This window comes from Pecten maximus, chromosome 17 (assembly GCF_902652985.1).
Source record: "Pecten maximus chromosome 17, xPecMax1.1, whole genome shotgun sequence".
NCBI classification, from domain to species: Eukaryota; Metazoa; Mollusca; class Bivalvia; order Pectinida; family Pectinidae; genus Pecten; species Pecten maximus.
In genome coordinates, this window is record NC_047031.1 from 6097374 (window position 1) to 6118833 (window position 21460).

The window sequence follows — 21460 nt, forward strand, 5'->3', positions numbered from 1 at the left end:
CCTGGTATAATTGTTGGTGACACCATGTATGATTTTTACTATGATTGACTGGGGACATTTTAATCAATCAAAATCGTATATCGCCTCCTTGGGTACATTGAGCTAAAACCTCTCAACACAATGGCGAAGACTCTTATGTTGACATACAATTGATAACATCACAGAAGAATTCTGTACAATCTAGGGCTGAGCTAAATCAAATTCAAATAAAAACATCGTTTTTAACTTAGCCTGTTTGATGACACAGCAAAATTACACTTTGCTTCACTCTACATTTGGTCTGTTAAACAATTATTAGGGAAATTTATCAGACCAAGCCCATTATTTTGACCAGAACGATTTTTAAGCAATATTTACTTTTTATCCACGGAAAGGTAAATAAATCTACCGCAGGTAAAAGTGTGGGTGCACCTGTCCATGTTAAGATTACGAAATCTGACACAGGTAAAAGTGTGGATACACTAGTCCAGTGTAAGGTAAGGAAATCTCACACAGATAAAAGTGTAGATACACCTGCCCAGGGTAAGGGTAAAGACATCTCACACTGGTAAAATTGTGGAAACACCTGTCTAGGGGAAGACAAAATAAAAGGAAACAAAGGATGAAACTTCTAGGTGTTAATAAAAATTTAATTATTTCATTGTTGGAGATTTAGCCATAAAATAGAAGAACAATATTGTTTGTCCTGCAAGAATAATAAGATTTAAAATTTGATTTTGAACAATTAAATTCAACCCACAACAGTAATGGTCAGATAGATATTAATCATTCAAATTAATTTGGGTGTATTTTGTTCCGTAGCGCAATTGATTCCACCATCCAACCTTATGGCGGTGTACAAGGCTGATGGAACCATCAGGGTCACATGGGATCCTCCGGATACACCACTGAGGATTGACGACTACTACATTGAATTAATAGAGGCAGTGAGCTCAGCTAGTGAAGTTATTAAGTACTTGCAATCAGATGTACAACAGTATCAATATAACCAAACCAATCCAGGGACAACTTACACGATAAAGGTGACAACAATCAGATTGTCTAGATCAAGTGGCACATCACAGACAACTGTTACCACTGGTAAGTACCATATAACACCTTAATGTATGCCCAGTGTGTTATCATTACAGAGTTACTTCCCCTGACAGACTAGGTATTGATCGACACAAGCTGTGTCCCGTTGAATGACTGTCAATAGATAATTACCAGTAACCCTGTCCCCTGTGGCCAATTAGGTGTTGCGACCCATGATCATGAATGAGAAGGCATCGACAACCAGGATTTATGCCCCCTAACTGGAAATTTTTTGAGTACCAAACGTAAGCTGCCTTGACTGAAAATATTTTGATGATCAGGAGTTATGTCCCCTGACTGATAATGTATAGATGATCAGGAGTTATGTTCCCTGGCGGATAATGTATGGACGAACAGGAGGTATGTCCCCTGACTGATAATGTATGGACGACCACTGGGGTTTACCAAAATTGTGAATTTCATGACCTTGGGATTGCTTTTGACCTTGTCGAGGTGGCAAACTTTACTTTAGTTTATATAGGGAAATCACATTTTTGACTACCATTTGTTGGATTTATATTGGAATTTATTCTAACTGTTAACATTGGATGAATGCTTAATGGTAAGCAAATGTTGGCCCTGACTCACCTCCCTTGGGTGATGGATGGTAAACCAAAATTGGTCAATTAGATTAACTTAAACATTTCAAAATTCAGGTGATAATTAAGGCCCACGGGCCTCTTGTTTTAGAACTAAACTCCTGAAAGATAACAGTTGAAGTTTATTACTCTTTCTCGGAATTTTTTGAATGCTTATTCACAGATATCAAATATAGTTTTCCCTTAGTTCCATAATTATAATACTTGCTTAATGCTTTTCAAGACCAATCCGAAAAACAAAATATGTTGATGTACGTTGCCATCTTGGATTTCATTTGAGTTGTTTTTTTTCCCCGAAAGTTCTTGTAATTAATCAATTGATCCATGGGAAAGAGAGAAGAAAAACAGAATTATCATAGAAAAGATATGAGTCCAGTAAATATACAAATGTCGTTATCCCAAGGTTTCTTGTTTCATGCACCATCTTTATTGCAATATTTTAAAACATGTTTTGATGGTACAACTAAGATAAAAAGCACATATTTTACTTGCATTTTCACTTGCTTTATCAATTGGTGCTTTAATGCCCCAAGAAAAATATTCTTTTGATTTTTTAAATGTTATAATTGTGTTCAATTTCGTAGTCCCAATCTTTTGGGAGAAGTGCTGTTTTTATTTTTCAAAGAGAAATTTGTTAATAGTTTTGATGTTTTATGTTACAGATGCGGCTACATATAGAAAAGGTGGTAACACAAGACTGCAGCTTCCAAAGCCGCCAGATTTTGGTATATCAGCGATTATGTTTAACAGTGTCACACTTTTCAGTTTCTTTTCTGGTAAAGTAGATGTTGACCATGTAAAGGATGGCGTAACTGTTCGTCTGACATCAACACATGCCGAATTGACAATTGATTCTGTGGACATATCACATGCAGGATACTACTTCACCAGGATGATAAGTGGAAACAACGTACTTGGAGGAGAGTTTTTGGTAGTTATTGGTGAGTCATATTTATTTGATACCTGTAGTCTGGTGAGTCATACTTATTTGATACTTGGAGGACCGTTTTTGGTAGTTACTGGTAAATCATACTTATTTGATACTTGGAGGAGCGTTATTGGTAGTTACTGGTAAATCATACTTATTTGATACTTGGAGGAATACTTGGAGGACAGTTATTGGTAGCTACTGGTGAGTCATACTTATTTAATACTTTGAGGAGAGTTGTTGGTAGTTACAGGTGAGTCATACTTATTCAATACTTTGAGGAGAGTTCTTGGTAGTTACAGGTGAGTCATACTTATTCAATACTTTGAGGAGAGTTCTTGGTAGTTACTGGTGAGTCATACTTATTCAATACTTTGAGGACAGCTATTGGTAATTACTTGTGAATCATATTTATTTGATACTTGGAGAGCAGTTATTGGTAGTTACTGGTGAGTCATCAATATTTGATACTTGGAGGACAGTTATTGGTAGGTGAATGTCATGTATTTTTTTTTTTCAGGATAAATTCAATTCTGTCACCAACACACGATTATACATGGCAATGTCTATCTGTCCAATGTAAACTTTATTTGTCCAAAGATCTCCTTTATTTATTGAACAATATCTGGGGAACTTGGTTAGACCATACACGGAAGTTATTGCTCTTTGTTTAAATTTCAGTGCTGAAGTTAGGGGGTATACTGGAATCAGGTCGTCCATCCGTCTGTAGACACAACCATGTACCGGCTACCCTCCTAAACTACTGAGGGAATTTTAACGAAACTATTTGGCAATAACCCTTGTACATTGTAGATGTGCGAATTTTGTGTTTACCATGGTAACCGGGTCACTTTACTTCGTTTTTTTGGTGAAGGGGAATTTTGTGCAGTCAACTCCTCATAAACCTGTGAACTGCTTCAGGTCAAACTAAACAGGAGTGAGGAGGGACCATGTGTAAATGTGCATGCATGCTATTTCTCAACAGAAGTTTTGGTTTCCATAGTTACCAGGTTTCAATACCCTTATTATTTTGGAAAATTTTGTCAAGACAACTCGGACAACTCCTATATAACTATATTTTGCTTTCGATCAGATTCCGTTTGCTGCCCGACTCGATTATTTCGTACAGGTAGCTATCAACCGATTTCATTTGGAAAGTTAGGGACTCAAAATGTGTACACATGCATGCAGGTTTTCCCCCCACAAATTAAGGTTGCTATGGTAACCTGTTTACTAAAAACAGATTTTTGTTGGAAAATCTTCACTAGAGGAGCGTGTAGGGGCGGGAGTTACATGTATACGAGTTGGCCTTCTGGACGACAGTTCTAGTTTAATTTATCTGTATTATTCCTGTTCACCCAAAACCTTTTATTGTTTAACAGCTATAATTTAACACCTGAATAAAACCTCTACAAAATATGTATTGAGATAGATATAAATCAATATATTTATTTTGTCATCATTAATTTTCAGACTCCCCCACAAAGCCAACAATTACCACCTCATCTCCGTCCCCAGTTCTCAACAGGTCTGTGACATTGGGGTGTTTATCAAGTTCACGAAGTAAGCCTGACAACAACGGGCTGGGTTTAACATCTACATGGAACATTAACAGAACTGAGTTAAATGGATTTAGCGGCAGATTCTCCTCTCAAGGCACCAGCCTCATTATCAATCCAGTTCGCCTGAGAGACAAGTATAACCGATACACATGTGTGACTAAGGAGACTGGACATGGATACAGTGGACCTCCCTCAGAGGAAAGTCAGGAATTCCGACTAACACCTCGCTGTGAGTATATCATCAATGTAACAGTAATATTATGTGTATACTTGATATACAATTATTAAGTTTGAGAATATATGTCAAACAGTAAGAAAGAGAATCTTTAACTCCTGTAGTGTGAAATAGATGGATATCATTCCTTGATCATATTCATCAGGATAAGATTCGCTCAATTGACACTCAGAGTTAAAGCTTGTAGATTCCATTAAAATCTGTAAGAACAGACTGCCAGCTCTTCAAATGACAGGAATGACAACATAAATATTGGAGATTTCCTATGAGGTTACAACAAGGATGATAACACTTCCCTTTAAAACCTTCTGTTAAGTTCCTTGCCTAAAGTGACCATTATCAGGGAAACCAATTCGATTTGAGTTGATACTCACTTGCCACGTACATGATGGCGAATGTGGGTTGAGTCACAATGGCAGTAGAGTGCCGATAGTTATAAAGTTACAGTATGGTGAGTTAGAGCTGAACGAGTCAAAAGGGCACAGTATTGCCAGTTAGAGTTCACTGAGGCACAAGGGCAAAGTACGGTGAATTGGGGTTGAATCACATAAGGGTACAATATGGTGATTAAGGATTGAGTCACAAGGGCACAATATGGAGGGTTAGGGTTGAGTCACTACGGCACAGTGTGTTGAAGCTTCCTTTTGTGAATACTTTGCGGTAAGAAGCGATCAATATACGTCACACTTATAACTCAACATAAAAAATACCCATTGATGCCATTTGCATTTCATGGTCAAAACATTTTAGTCAAACAAATTGTGTGTTGTAAACACTTATGAGCAACATGGTTATTTTGTTTATTAAACAACGATATAGATGAGCTGATTGTGATCCCCTAAAACTTGTATTTTTTGTTGAAATTTCCCTTATAAACAAATAACAATTGTCATGATAGTCCCTGGTGGTTAGCCATGCATATGTATATGCTAAAAATTGATGAAGTTACTGTTGTTAAATTCCACTCAAGTAGTGATTTATGGACTTGTAAAATATCACTAGATTTGCTATTTAGATGACCCTTATATACATGTAGGCACATTATTACATATAATTATCCGTAGCTGTACTTGACTAGACCCTTATATGCATGTAGCTAAATGCTTGTATATATCTTAATTTACAGAAAAGATTTGGCTTACATGTACATAAAAACAATGAATATCAAATCATGGCCTATCTTCTTACACAATGTAAAATATATTTCAGTACTTTGATTAACATTTTTTCCAGATGGGCCTCAGTTTATAAAGATAGAGGGCACTGAGGGTCGATCTCCATTGATCAGGGAAGATGGGTACGGTCCTGTGGTCTGTAAAACTGACTGTAACCCACCTTGTGTCATGGAGTGGTGGAGACAAGGCGCCTCATTGATATCTGTGACTACAGATAATCAGCTGGAGTTGACGGACAGTAAACTCCCCAGAACAAGGGAGGTAACTTATACCTGTAAAGTACGACTGTCGACAAATGCAGGTTTCATTGCACCAACAATGGAAAAGAACGTAACCGTTGAAATTTATTGTAAGTATATGAAGTCTGGGCAGGGATGAGTCAATTCCACTACTCTCTTTGCATAGAGATGGAATTTGCAAGTTTGAGTGAGAGTATATGTACTATAGGCATACTTAAAAAGGGGGTGGGGATCGATCAAGGGTTTGTGGGGATCAGGCGAGGGATTGGTTGGGAGATGGGGGTCGAAGTTTGGAGTTTGTGAGTGGGAGGTAGGGGTAGCAAAGGTAATATAATCAATTGACTTTGTCCATGCAGACAAGCAAGATATCTAGTGAACTTCTTGACTGATTTAGCTCATATCAAATACACCATTACCAATTTGGTTATCATTAGTCAAGGTTATGGATCACAGGTCACATTCAAGCTTTTTAAAACCAAAAAACTTGAACATTGAAAGATACAATGCTTTGGCACTGCTGAATTAACCTGCAAGTGTTGATCAGGATACAGGCCAACTGTGCCTCTTGTTTGTATAATGTTTAAGTGGAAAGTAGGTTACCTTACTAGTTCATGATGGTGGGAATATTCCTAGTGTTAGGATGTTTGCTTTGAGAGCAAAAGTTTGCTTAAGTTCGAGCTCCAGCTCAGGCAGAGTATTTTTCATTACTCCTTCCTCCCATTAAAAAACTATGCTTCTGTCACAATACACAATAAAAAGGACATTAATCCTTCAATGTTTGACTCATCAAATTCACTTTAATTGTCCCCAGTTCCACCTCTTATCACGATGGTGAGGTACCTGGAAGAAAGTGATACTTATCGACCAGTCGGAACAAGTGACATCAGAATCGCAGAAGATTTCAGTTTGATACTCAGCCTTGACATCAGCAGCCACCCCAAACCTAACGTAATTTTGTTGAATAACCAGAAAACAGTTGCGATGGGTACAGTTTCTGACACTGCTGGAATATACAATGTTGAATTAAATAATCTTCAGTGTAACCACACAGGAAGGTATGGCGTCAGGGCGACCAACTTCGTCACTCAGAATAGAAGTAATGTCAACTCCGATGTGAGACAGCTTGGACTTCAAGTTAGTTGTAAGTATGATGATATTCTTTAGTTGATTTAAATAAAAAAAAATAAAAAAAAAATGTTATTATTTCTAAATTCCAGAAACATTCCCTTGATGTTGATGCTGACTTACTCGAGAACGTACTCCAGGAATCAAGAATCACTTGATATCCGACATACTGAAATTATATCTGATAGCTTATATATTTGATCAAAATTATTTTGAAAATCTGAGTTTTTGGCCTATCTCACTGAAATATCTTCAAATTAAAAACAGAGAAATAACCATCTTTATATTTATTACTTACGTATGTCATATGTTGTGCAATGATTCGATATGAAGTCAGTTTTGCTTTTTAATTTATAAAACTCTAACCATTGATTTTAAAGGACTTAATTGAAGGGCCGAATATGTGATCAGTGAATTGAACAGGATGACTTCCATTATGTGTTGTTCAGGGGGATCGAGACATGCACAGCTCCAATTGTATGTTAATGTTCTAGGTACCCCACGAAGACTTGGGTCTGCCAATAATGTAATTGGATTGGCAGGGAGAAAGGATCAGACCATCCCACTCAATGTCACAGTGATCGCCAACCCAGTGCCAACTGGCCAATGGTCTGATGGTGTGAGGACCCTTCCTGTTCTACAAAACAACAACTATACGTATACTGTCAGGGGAAATGTCCAGGTCAGGTCTGTGAACGACTACCGAAAATACCACGTTAACATCACTAACGGTATACAAGGGGCATTGACAGTCACATTCCAGATACATCCTGAAGGTAAAATATCTGTCAAAAATTATATCACTTCTTCATTACTGTTTGTTTGTTTACTGAGTTTATAGCTGCTCAGGTTCATATTTGAAGAAGAGTCTCCTGTCATATTGAGTTGGTACTTACACGGTATTGATAAACATACAACAGAAACTGCTAAACTCACAAATACATTATTATCTCAGAGTTACCTCATTAACTCTCCCAGTGGCTTAGTTAGCTCACTTGACTTAAGAACAAAACGACCTTAATTCAGTGGCCTTATTGACTCTCAGTGACTTGTTTAGTTAAGTGACCTAGTTAGCTCTCACTGTGGTCTGATTAACTCCGTGACCTTCATAGTTCACAGTGACGCTATTAACTCCCAGTGACAGATAAACTCACAATGACATGTTTAACGCTCAGTGACATCATTACCAGGTAACTCACAGGGACATCATCAACTCACAGTGACCTGATCAACTGACACTGACACAGTAAACGAAATCTATAAATGTTTAGATAGATATTATTACCATTTGGATTGTAATAACAGTACTTTTAACTACGGAAAATATCTTCATGGAAACTGAAGTCTAAACTCACGCAACTCAAACACAGAGGCCACATTGTGATGTCAAAAAAATTCTTCCAATTACATTACTGTACACTTGTAGCCTAAAAGATTAACGAAACAAAACTCATTCAGCTGTAAATAAGAACTAATTTCATTAAAATATTGTGTCCAGGTTATTTCGCACAACTCCACATGCATAACCAGTTCGAGTGTATATGTCCCTCTGCCTGCATGAGATGTTGCTAATCAGCAGAGATTTGATTTATCACCTTTCATTAGCATTACATACACACATCTTACAAAATATTAACAGAGAAAATTTGGTGCCCATGATGATATTTACGTGAACATGTACAATAACACTTGACTTTACCGACTAATGACTTTAACGATATCTTCAATCATCTGACTATCTCCAGTTACATTCTTTACGCATTTTCTCCCATCATTTACAGTTTTCTCTTCCATTTTATTTGCTCAAGATTTCTTTGTTTCACCAAGAATGTAATATGTCTGTCAACTCCTAGGGTATGACAGATCACACGTTCTTGCAACAATACAATGAAGTTACAGCAAAACATTAATCTCATCATCGGTGTGTTGGATTGTAACAGTTGTATTTTAAATACTGGAAAAAAGCGGACCCTTCGTAATCAAAATAGTTTGATAGGATAAAATAATTCTAGCTTGATGACGTGACAGAATAAAATCAACAGCCCTTTTGATGATATTCTAGATTGTCTAAGTCTCGATAGAACCTATAATTCGGTTCTGGAGTTGGAGATTTGTCTATGTCACCGTGTTATCTGGACACTGTTTTCTCCGGAATGTAACAAAGACAAAGAAACAAAATAAACCTTACCTTCTCTGAAGTATTCGGACGAGCTTGTATCTATTAATTGTACAACATGTATAAAAGGACGAGCATGTATCTATTAATTGTGCAACATGTATAATGACGAGCTTGTATCTATTAATTGTACAACATGTATAAAAGGACGAGCTTGTATCTATTAATTGTGCAACATGTATAAAAGGACGAGCTTGTATCTATTAATTGTACAACATGTATAAAAGGACGAGCTTGTATCTATTAATTGTACAACATGTATAAAAGGACGAGCATGTATCTATTAATTGTGCAATATGTATAATGACGAGCTTGTAATCTATTAATTGTGCAACATATATAAGAGGACGAGCTTGTATCTATTAATTGTACAACATGTATAATGACGAGCTTGTATCTATTAATTGTACAACATGTATAAAATGACGAGCTTGTATCTATTAATTGTGCAACATATATAAGAGGACGAGCTTGTATCTATTAATTGTACAACATGTATAAAAGGACGAGCTTGTGTCTATTAATTGTACAACATATATAATGACGAGCTTGTATCTATTAATTTGTATAACATGTATTAAAGGACGAGCTTGTATCTATTAATTGTACAACATGTATAAAAGGACGAGCTTGTATCTATTAATTGTGCAACATGTATAAAATGACGAGCTTGTATCTATTAATTGTGCAACATATATAAGAGGACGAGCTTGTGTCTATTAATTGTACAACATGTATAAAATGACGAGCTTGTATCTATTAATTGTGCAACATGTATAAAAGGACGAGCTTGTGTCTATTAATTGTACAACATATATAAGAGGACGAGCTTGTATCTATTAATTGTACAACATGTATAAAAGGACGAGCTTGTATCTATTAATTGTACAACATGTATAAAAGGACGAGCATGTATCTATTAATTGTGCAACATATATAAGAGGACGAGCTTGTATCTATTAATTGTACAACATGTATAAAAGGACGAGCTTGTGTCTATTAATTGTACAACATATATAATGACGAGCTTGTATCTATTAATTTGTATAACATGTATTAAAGGACGAGCTTGTATCTATTAATTGTACAACATGTATAAAAGGACAGGCTTGTGTCTATTAATTGTACAACATGTATAAAATGACGAGCTTGTATCTTTTAATTGTACAACATGTATAATGACGAGCTTGTAATCTATTAATTGTACAACATCTATAAAAGGACGAGCTTGCGTCTAATAATTTTACAACATGTATAAAAGGACGAGCTTGTATCTGTTAATTGTACAACATGTATAAAAGGACGAGCTTGTATCTATTTATTGTACAACATGTATAAAAGGACGAGTGTGTATCTTATCTATTAATTGTACAACATGTATAAAAGGACGAGCTTGTATCTATAAATTGTACAACATGTATAAGAGGACGAGCTTGTATCTATAAATTGTACAACATCTATAAAAGGACGAGCTTGCGTCTAATAATTTTACAACATGTATAAAAGGACGAGCTTGTATGTATTAATTGTACAACATGTATAAAAGGACGAGCTTGTATCTATTAATTGTACAACATGTATAAAAGGACGAGTGTGTATCTTATCTATTAATTGTACAACATGTATAAGAGGACGAGCTTGTATCTAATAATTTTACAACATATATAAAAGGACGAGCTTGTATCTATTAATTGTACAACATGTATAAAAGGACGAGCTTGTATCTATTAATTTTATCGACTACCTGATGTCAGAGAAACAACATCTATACTCTGCCTCTGAATACATTTTCACTCATTTATACTTGTGGTAAGACCTTTCGTTTACAAGACAACTCCATTAATCTATACTGATATCTTAGTTATAACAGGTTAATCAAATTTATTAAAAAAGAAAACATGAATTATTATGTACTTTTTTAAAATTGTTTGATTAATTTTCTATTTATCTGGGTTTTTTTTTAAATAGGATCAGCTGACAGTGGAACATTGCTTGCTATAGACCTGTTTCACTAGAGGGTGAGGGGGGCAAGGGGTACATGTGATTTTGATATCATATGCATTAAATCTTCAAGTCTGGCATGTCACCGTTTATAAATTAGAATATCGTTAGTGCATCTGGCGCTTAGCTGAAATCAGGTTGTTGTTGTTTTTTTTTGTTTTTTTTTTTATTACTGTTTTTTCTTTTTTGACAAATGTTCATCAAGGTCATACATAGCCTGTGCAATTGACCCCTTATTTTCCGACCGGTCAAACAAGATGACCGCCAGAGTCTTGATTTGCCTCTGATCGGCATTTAGATGTTTGATTTTGAAAATTGGTATATAGAGATATTAGGAGACAGCGAAATCCACTGCTACGTATCGATACCATATCAATCATACAAAGGTTTCTGATTTCTGGAAATATTAGATTTTGATGAAAAGCGATGAATAGGGGTATTAAGGAAATTCTAATTCAACTTCATCTATGTGGGTTTCATTGCCATAGCAACCGCATGGAGGCTTCCGATTAGACGATAACTAGATGTTGTTCTTTATTAAAAAATATATATACAGGATATTATTGGTATATTGATCGGCGACTTCAAATCCAAAAGCATGGCTTTCATCAGCATAGCAATCACGTAGAAGCATTGTATTGATGAAAATTTAGATAGTGTTTCATTTATATGAACATTGGTTTTTAAAAGTATTACGAAATTGCAAATTTAATCGCATAGGTTTTGTTGCCATATAATCACATTTATGCTGGCTTATTGGACTCAAGCATTGAACCCTGAACTCGAGATGGACACTCTAACATCAATCTGATTATTTGTTTTAGCCGTGTATCGTGCTGAAAACAGAGTTATCGCCCATAACTACACTTCAGTCTTTCTGTGACACTCCTTTATGTGTCATCCCACTTGAAAAGTTATGAGAAAATAACTCTGTATCGAGTTTATCGATATGGAACGAAAAACGAAGATGGCGTCATACCCAGGGGTATGATGTAAATACACTAAGTAAGCGAAATCGTTGTAGCGTACTAATTTAGCTATGTATATCATTCCATCTAACGTACATGAACCACCGTACATTGTCCAATTTAATGTACTGTTATTGAATATTGAAAGTATGTGAAATTGAGTAATTTTTCTGAAGTTGAGTAAACGATATCTTATGAATTCGTGGAGAAATTTAGATCATATTGACACCATAGCATAACATCTTCAAGTTCAAAGCTTGATTAGACTGTGGTGGTCATCGGACACACTTGGCCACAAACAAACAAACCTGTGTTTATGATGTCTCTTCAACTCCTCGGCAGGTTTGTTCTATTGATGACGACGTAGGAGGTATATCTGTGAGAGTCCCAGCTCAAATTTTGCTTTGTATACATATTAATTATAAAGATAATGTATTATTTTAATACAGTTTCTTTGAAATGTCTAGAGTCAGTAATGAATCTATTAGTCATCTTTAGGCTAGAACTTTTCATGTTCTAATGTCCTGAAAACAAATAGAAAAAAAGTATGTTTAATTGATGGCAATGCAGAGATGGAGTCCATCTTCTCTTTGTCTCTACAAATGAACCACATAAAGAACATGGACTATCCCTGAAAAAAGAAAAAAAGAAGAAATCTCGTTTTATTCCTGACACAATTTAACCGTTGACATTTCAATTATGTTTAAACATGCTAGTACATGGATTTTAGACTTAACAAAAATCAGCAAAGCGGACAGTTTTGATCATAAGTTTTGGTTAGGAGCTATATATATATATATACATATATATATGATTAAGCTATTGGTAAGGGACATTAAACAATCTATTGTGGCGAAGAGGAGAAGGAACGGCATTATAGTTAATGTAGGAATGCATAGAGTCAAAAACACGTAAACAGGCTTATCAAAATATTTTAATTAGAAGTATTTCTACCTAATTGTTTTCTTTAACAAAGAGTTACCAAACAAGTTTCTTTATATAAGATAGTATGGCTCCTCCATGTATAGACAAACAAACGCTACCTCTTGTTGGATCATCTCTGTTGCGAATTTTGCGTACTCAAGTATTAACTGGATGGAAGTGTATACATAATTTACAATTTTCTTGTCTATTTTGTATCATAACAGTCTGATTATTCTTATTCTTGTACACTCTTTTTCATAGATATGTGTTTGATGATTTGGCCAATACCATACGATGATATTTGTAACGTTATCAACATGTAAATATAATGCTTTAAAATACCCTGTGTGTGGGACATATTGGAATGTCATATTTAAAGAAAGATTGACTTAACAATGTGCTCAGCAATAGCGATAAAATATTATATATAAATTATATATTGTTCCGTAAAACACTCCCTTTATACCATTACTGTAAAAATTAATCACGCTGTACGAATCCATCATGTCGCTAATTATTTAAAGGTAATGCGATTGATGTTGTCGAAAATATAAAGTTAACACAACTATTTTTGTGAAGTATTTACTCCCCACACCGTCTGTTCATAATATCCCTTCATTACCATCATTACATGCGTACCAGTACCTGATATACCAGTCGACTTCCGTTCGTCAGAAGTAGGATACGATTATGTCAAAGTCATGTGGACATCTGGATTTAACGGTGGAACTTCGCAGCTGTTCCACGTTGATGTGATGTCAGTTGGAGACGAATGGATAACGGACATGTTGAATATCTCCGATAAAGGTCAGGGAGTACTGATGACGCACACACTAGTTGGTCTGACACCTTCAACCTACTATATCATCAGACTCAATATTTCCAACAAAGTAGGAAGGGGGAATTCCACGGAGATAAGTATACGAACACGAACAATTGGTAAGTGTTGATTCATGGGGAAATCAGTAATTTTTATATGTATTTATGCCTCACAAAAAGCAAAAAAAAAAAAAAAACAGACATTCTCAGAAAGAGTACCTCAACAGTATTATATCAATGATGATATAGAGCATATCGTGTGGCTAATAATGATGATATAGAGGATATCGTGTGGCTAATATTTTGATATTTTTCACTCGTGCTGCGCACTCGTGAAAAAGATCAAAATATTAGCCCCACTCGTGAAATATATTTGGTATTACTGAAGACACTGTTAGATATTCTGTTTATTACATTTTTTATCAACGAAAAACCTTCCCCGTATGCTAACTAGGCCTACAGCAATAATTTGTTAACAAAAAAAGTAGTTCCCCCTGTCCAGGTGCTGACATATATGTCGGGCTTTCTGATTGGTCAATTATTTTTGTATTTTCTAATCATTAATTTGATTGGTCAAATCAGCAAAAGTGATATTTGAAAATATATTTTATTCACTAGTGAAAAATATCACTTTTATAGAATGAATAATTTTTGATATTTCACTGGTAAAAATGTAATAAATGATTTTCTTCAAGATAATAACTTTAAATATAGAACGTGTGATCTCTAGTGATTTACGTTGATATATTTATTGTAAGTAACATGTCCTTGTTTAAATCCAGAGCCCCCGACACATGTCAACTTAACCGTTCTAATCTTGGCTGTATCCGTTACCCTTCTTCTGTTTGTCACCGGAATTCTTGGCGGTGTGGTCACCTGGCAGAGACGGAATCAACAAGGTATTATATTGAACACCAAAACATAACTGCGTCTGATATTGAGTGTCAGTTACCATTGATATTCTCCTCCATGATACAACATTTTGATCTTTGGTTCATTGGATGTATTCATAGACCAGTAATGTCGTGTACAACATTTCGCGAATAGGATTCGATTAATAAAATTAGTTCATGTGGCCAGTGGTTTACCAGGGATAAACTGTTCTTGATTTATAAACCTTTAATTCCTTTTTGTATATTTTGATTATTATCTTCTTCGGGGTCATAGGGATCAAATGGTGCAAATATATTTAAAGTGTTTTCTCCCAATTTGTTTTTATTTGACTAAAGTGACAATCAGATAAACATTCGCATTAATGACTTAGATCAACTTCAACGTTGATGAGCGAAACATGCCTATTGTCGTAGTACTTGCATTATTTACCAGATTCGACTCCGTTTTGTTGTTTGGTGGGACTGCATTGGTTAAAATGTTTAAACTCTTGAATAAGCAGCTTAAAAATTGAAAACAAAAAACACAAATTTCTCTTTCTTGATATCGATATAATATCCACATTTAAAAATTTGCATGCCAGGTTTATAATTGTGCCCGCAGGTTAGGGATGGAATAATTTGATAGTCGTCTATTGCATTAACAAAAAAATCAAGGCCAACCTGGCTACCAGTAAGTATTATATCGGCAAGAAGGTAAACAGGGGAAGAGAAAAAATAATCATTCATCCTCTCTCCATGATATTGACCAAGAGGAGGGGGTTGGGTGGTGGGGGTTCTTCCATTGGGTGAATTTATCTTTTTCTGAACTGCACAATCACACGTCAAGTCTCGTGTTTGCCTACCTAAGAACCTCCCTTATAAAATCCCATTGCCTAACTCCCAAAGGGTGGGGAATTATATCAATCTTATATGATATAAACCTAGACGGTCAGCGTATCAGTTATGACTAACGAATGTCAATTTACTCGGAGACAATGCATAGACAGGTAGAAATAATAATTGTCAGACAATTAATTTGTTCATTACGTTTACCACCAGGTGATACCACAAGAACAGAAGTTATAGCGACAAATGCCGATGCAAGAAATGTTAACGTATCACGACCAACCAGAGGTATATATGCTTTAGGTACCCCCCTTACCACCACCGCCACCATCATCACCACCACCACGTTGAGTCCAGAAAGGGGAAATAATGATGATTGTTGGAAATCCTACAAGAAAACTGAGAATATTTTCTGGTTTTAAACAAAATTTAGTCTAGTATAATCACTTCCCATTAAATTTTTTAACAGGTCCCTCGAAAATACCATAGCCACTACCATTCTTTTTTTTTTTTTTTTTTTTGCACTCAGAGTACTTGAGAAATGGTTTTGTCTGCAAATTTTTGAAATCTTTGACCACATTATTGTTTCAAGTAAGCAAATGTGCATACATACACACACGTATTCATACATACATACATACATACATACATACATACATACATACATACATACATACATACATTCACACATACATACATACATACATACATACATACATACATACATACATACATACATGTACATACATACATACATACATACATTCACACATACATACATACATACATACATACATACATGCATACATACATACAAACATACATACATATACATACATACATACATACATACATACATACATACATACATACATAAGGATAATTTGCTCTCTGGTTTTTCATCCTCAATAATCATCACAGTGCATAAGTTATTGTTTTATTTAATAATGAAAGCAATCACTTAAAGATTACATTTTCTTTTCATGTATGAAATATTGTCTTATGCATGCCTGTTATATAATAATATAAAGTCCATTGTATAAAACATAACAGGCAATGCAATGCAACAAAAGAAATATAGAAATATTTTATATTATATTTTCATACATTAGAATTACAATATTAACAGGAATTATTTTCTTCTGTTTCGATTTGCAATAACACCAAAGCTCATTTTTTAGCTGTCTTCTGAATTTTAATTTTGCTATGTCTAAGTTTGGATGATTGTTGTTATATTTAATGTCATTTCTACATTTCCATAATGTCCATTTCATGACACAAATGATAGTATTTGTCAAAATAGTGAAATTGTCAGCACCTGGGTAACCAAGAGTTATATTCTCTTCTTTATCAAGAATGGTAGTATTATATCCAGGTACAATGTCTTTCATTAAAGTGTCTACATAATTCAAAATAATTTTAGTATATTCACATCTAAAGAATAAATGTTGTAAATCTTCATTTTCGGTCTTACAAAAATGACATTTTCCGTCAGAGTTTCCAAATTTTTGTATCATCATTTCAGTATATATACATTGATGCAAACATTTCCACTGAAATTCTTTAATTTTTAGACATGTTAATATATTTAAACAGTTTTGCCATATATCTTTCCATAGAAATTGCTTTCGGTAAATATTTTCCCATTTGGTCTGAACCTTGGGTTCATTATTACCATTTAGTTTCGTACATACTTTCTTCAGTTTTAGTTTATTAGGAATAATTTGAGTGTTGTGTTGATCTAAGATATTCAATGTACTGTCGACTGTTAATCCACACGCATCATGAACAATAGTATCTTCCTCTCTTAATATTCTTTTGTAACTATCCGGTATCGCAAATTTGAGTTTTGCCAACTCGGATATACAATTTCTTTTATCCCTTAATCTTTCATAAATATGTTCATCATTTTTAAACCTTTTATGTGTTGAATCCCATCAATCTCCTATGGTGTGGATTCCACTTTTTGAAAATGAACTATAAAATAATGATTTTCTGTTAAAAACAATCAGATGATTGCCAAATAATTCTTGTTTTAAAAGTTCTCCTGTACTATTAGGTTTATTTACTCTTAGAAACATTGACCATGCTGATAATAGGTTTTTATAATACGGAGACATGTGATTAAGATTTAAAGAGCTAATATCAGAACATTTACATAGCATGAAATTTATATCATACTTCGCATCTAATGAATGGAGCCAATACTGCCCAATGGCATTCCACGCACTTGTGTTAGTTTGCAATATTTTATACATAAGTTTTATCTGCTTACTCAGTGTAAACATATTTACATCCATAATATCCATTCCACCCCTTGAATTCTGGGAGCGGACTACATTACGGGAAACCATTTCCACCTTCCCATCCCAAACAAATTTCCATATGATTGTATTTATTTCCTTCAAGAATTTTTCAGGTATGCCACGGGCGTCTATTTCAAAGCCTATTTTAGATATGATAAGTGATTTAATAATGATATTTTTACCAAACAAAGATAGGTTTCTTGCTTTCCAAATTTGCACACAACTGTTAATCTTTTTTATTTTTCCCTTCCATATTGCGTCGTCGTCTATTGCATGTCCATGGTTAACGCCAAGTGTTTTGATATAAGATATTGTCCAGTTTATTGCTGTGTAACGTGGGATATTGTTTTTCCATCGTCCCAGATAAATTCCGGTGTATTTTTGTAGGTTTACTTTAGAACCAGATGCCTTTTCATACTCCCCTAAAAGTTTGAATGACTCTGTTATTGAACTTTCATCGTTGACAAACAGTTGGGTGTCGTCCGCAAACATATTAATCTTTGTTTCGATTTGACCTGGCAGTGTTATTCCTTTTATGTTATTGTTTTTTCTAATCGAACATGCTAAAGGCTCTGCTTGCATAATATATAAAATCGGCGCGATTGGGCAGCCCTGTCTTGCAGATCTAGAAATGCTGAAGTACTCAGAAATGAAACCATTGGTTTTAATACAAGTTTTTGCATCTTTTAACAGCATTTGTACCCATCCCCTCATTTTCGTTCCAAAATTAAACCTCTCAAGACATTTATCAAGCCATCCCCATTCAACTCTATCAAACGCCTTTTGCTGATCTAAGAAGATAACAGCGCCCTCTTTATTTTCTAAATTACTATAGTCAAAAACATCTTGTATTAATCTGTTAGCATCAGCAATATTTCTCCCCGGGACGAACCCTTTCTGATCCGGATGAATAATATCAGGAAGCACTTTTTTAATTCGATTAGCCAAAGTTTTTGCAATTATCTTATAGTCTACATTTAACATTGTTAGCGGCCTCCAATTCTTTATATCCTCTCTCTCACCTTTTTTGTACAATAGTGTTAGTATTCCTTTAGATTGTGATTCAGATAGTTTATTAGTTCTACATATTTCGTTAACAAGTTCAATGAAATCATTCTTGATAACATACCAATAAATTTGATAAAACTCTGCAATAATACCATCTTCTCCTGGTGATTTATTCTTCTTCATTTCACTGATACTTTTTAATAATTCGTTTTCTTCTAATTCATACTCCATATACAAGTTCTGTTCATCAGTAATTTTTTTCTGCACGTTTTCTAGCAACTTATCTGCGGCTTCTCTATCCCACCCCTCAGAAGTAAAGAGTTGTTTGTAAAATCGTATTTGTTCTTTTTGTATAGACTGTAAGTCCTCTTTATAAATCCCTTCAGCTGTTTTAATTTTATGCCATAATTTCTCTTTTGCGCGTTGCTTTTCTAGGTTGAAGAAGTATTTGGTTGATCTTTCATTTTCTTCATATTCTTGCACTCTTGCTCTAACTCTCAATCCAGTTGCTTTCTGACTATAATGTTCTCTTAAGGTATTAGATAACTTATTGATTTTATCATTACACACGGTGTCTTCCTTTGTTAGTTTTCTTAGTTCGTTTTCCAATTCATCAATGATTCTATCCGGTGTTTTTTTAATCTTCGAAATAGATATTGTGATTTCTCTTATTTTAATTTTAGCAATATCCCACCAATCTTTCAAATTGTTAAATTTACGTTTTTCTGTAGTCCAGTGCCTCCAAAAGGCTTGAAAGGTATTTTTAAAATAATCATTTTGTATGGTATTTACATTCATTTTCCACGTGCCCGGACCAGTTGTTGTTTTATTTAACTTTATTCTAATTGTGATCATATCATGGTCACTATGAACACAAGGCTTAATATCTGTGCTGATTGTATCACTTTCAATATCTGATGTTATGAGGAACATGTCAATTCTTGATTTCGAAATGCCTCTTCTGAAAGTGTAATCAGATTTTAACGGAACTCGTAGTCTCCAAATATCTATCAGTTGGAAAGATTCAATGAAAAAGTTTAGATTTGCGGCAGTTGAGTCATCCGTGTTTTTATGTGGGTATCTATCCATCTGATTATTTAATGTACAATTAAAATCTCCTGCATATACGTAACTACTGTTGCATGAATGTTTATTTATAATTTTTCTTGTAAATTGATTACGTTCCGTGCAATTGTTTGGTGCATACAGGTTAACTAAATTAAAAAGGTCGTTATCATCGCTTTTTATATTACATGTTAATAACCGTCCATCTTTATCTCTATTGAGCTCTGTTAGTAATATTTTTGTCCTACTATTAGTAAGGATAGCTACTCCTCTTGAGGCTGACGTATCATTATTCCATAGGCTCCTGCCACCACCTAAAATCGACCATTCTTTTGACCAAAGTTTGGTATCATTATCACTACAGTGAGTTTCTTGCAATGCAATTATATCGATTTTTTTCTTGATTAACCAGTAGAAAAAAGCATTTCGTTTTTCAACATTTCGTAAACCATTTATATTAATTGAAGCTATAGTTACTGACATAGGATTTCTATAAAAGGTACAAAAAAGTTAGTTGAATAATTTTGTTTAAACAACTGAAGACAATTTACACCCAAAAATATTTTTAAAGTTTTTAAACATTTTCTGGTGTACCCGGTGTTCCATACTTTTGTATCTTTCTTTGCTGACGTTCTGCTGATGGAGGTGTAGCTGCACTAATGTTGCGCTTTCTATTAACTGGAGTTCCAGTAATGGGACCTGAGTTATCTACCGGTTTGTTCATGAAAGTTGATATTTTATTGCGCATTTTAACAACACCTTGTTCACTTATATGAATTCCTGCAGCATCAAAGGGGTCGTAAAGGGTGTCGATTACTTTCCCTGCATTGGTGAAGAGGCGCTGTGTATCTACGTATTCCAGCAGAGGTTTCTTTTTACACATTTTTTCTGCAAAACTATTGACGTTCTCTGCGACATCATTGAGAAAGGATACTTTCTCACTATTACCTTTCCTTGGTATAATTCCACAAATTCCAATAGGAACGTCTGGAAATTGGTATTCAATTTTATTTATAGCCGCTGTAAGATCAACTACAATTTGGTCTGTGTCATCTTGATTTCTTGTAACGTCATTGGTACCAAGACAAACGGTGACGTTTTTAATGTAAGCATCCTCCCCTACATATGACAATGATGTTTCCAGTGATTGGCCGATATTCGCTAGAGAAGCACCTGAGACCGAAGCGTTTACAACATTCTTTGCCTTGAATTTGATTCGCTTCGCGTTAGACGCACCAAGTATTAGCGATATTGGCTTATGTTGCATTTTTTGTCTATTATCCGTGATAGTTTCGTGTGTTTTATTGTCCGACTCGTGAGAACCGTCTTTATTGCCTTCTCTTATATCTTCAGCGTATTCGCCGTATTGGTCCAAATCTCGTTCTTTACATTCCGATTGAATGTGACCGGGCATGTTGCAATAGTGACATAAACGGTCTTCATTTTGTGGACAATTCCGAGCGATGTGATCAGTACTCTGACATACATAGCATCTCTTGGGTTCACGCTCAGGTTTGTTTGGACACATGAAAGATGGG

The 21460-nt window shown here is 34.8% G+C and overlaps 1 protein-coding gene across 3 annotated transcripts in view; it reads left to right on the top strand.

Moving 5' to 3' along the window:
- Positions 1-21460, top strand: part of LOC117315989 (nephrin-like) — a 402896-nt gene that overhangs the window by 372969 nt on the left and 8467 nt on the right. Inside the window, exons 6-10 of one of the 3 annotated variants that reach the window (XM_033870471.1) lie at positions 6624-6953; positions 7432-7713; positions 13649-13945; positions 14608-14724; positions 15757-15831. The exons of the other annotated variants lie outside the window; for them this stretch is intronic. Of the exons in view, the coding sequence (XP_033726362.1) occupies positions 6624-6953; positions 7432-7713; positions 13649-13945; positions 14608-14724; positions 15757-15831 (1101 nt within the window). The remainder of the gene's footprint in view (positions 1-6623; positions 6954-7431; positions 7714-13648; positions 13946-14607; positions 14725-15756; positions 15832-21460) is intronic. 3 annotated transcript variants of the gene reach the window in all.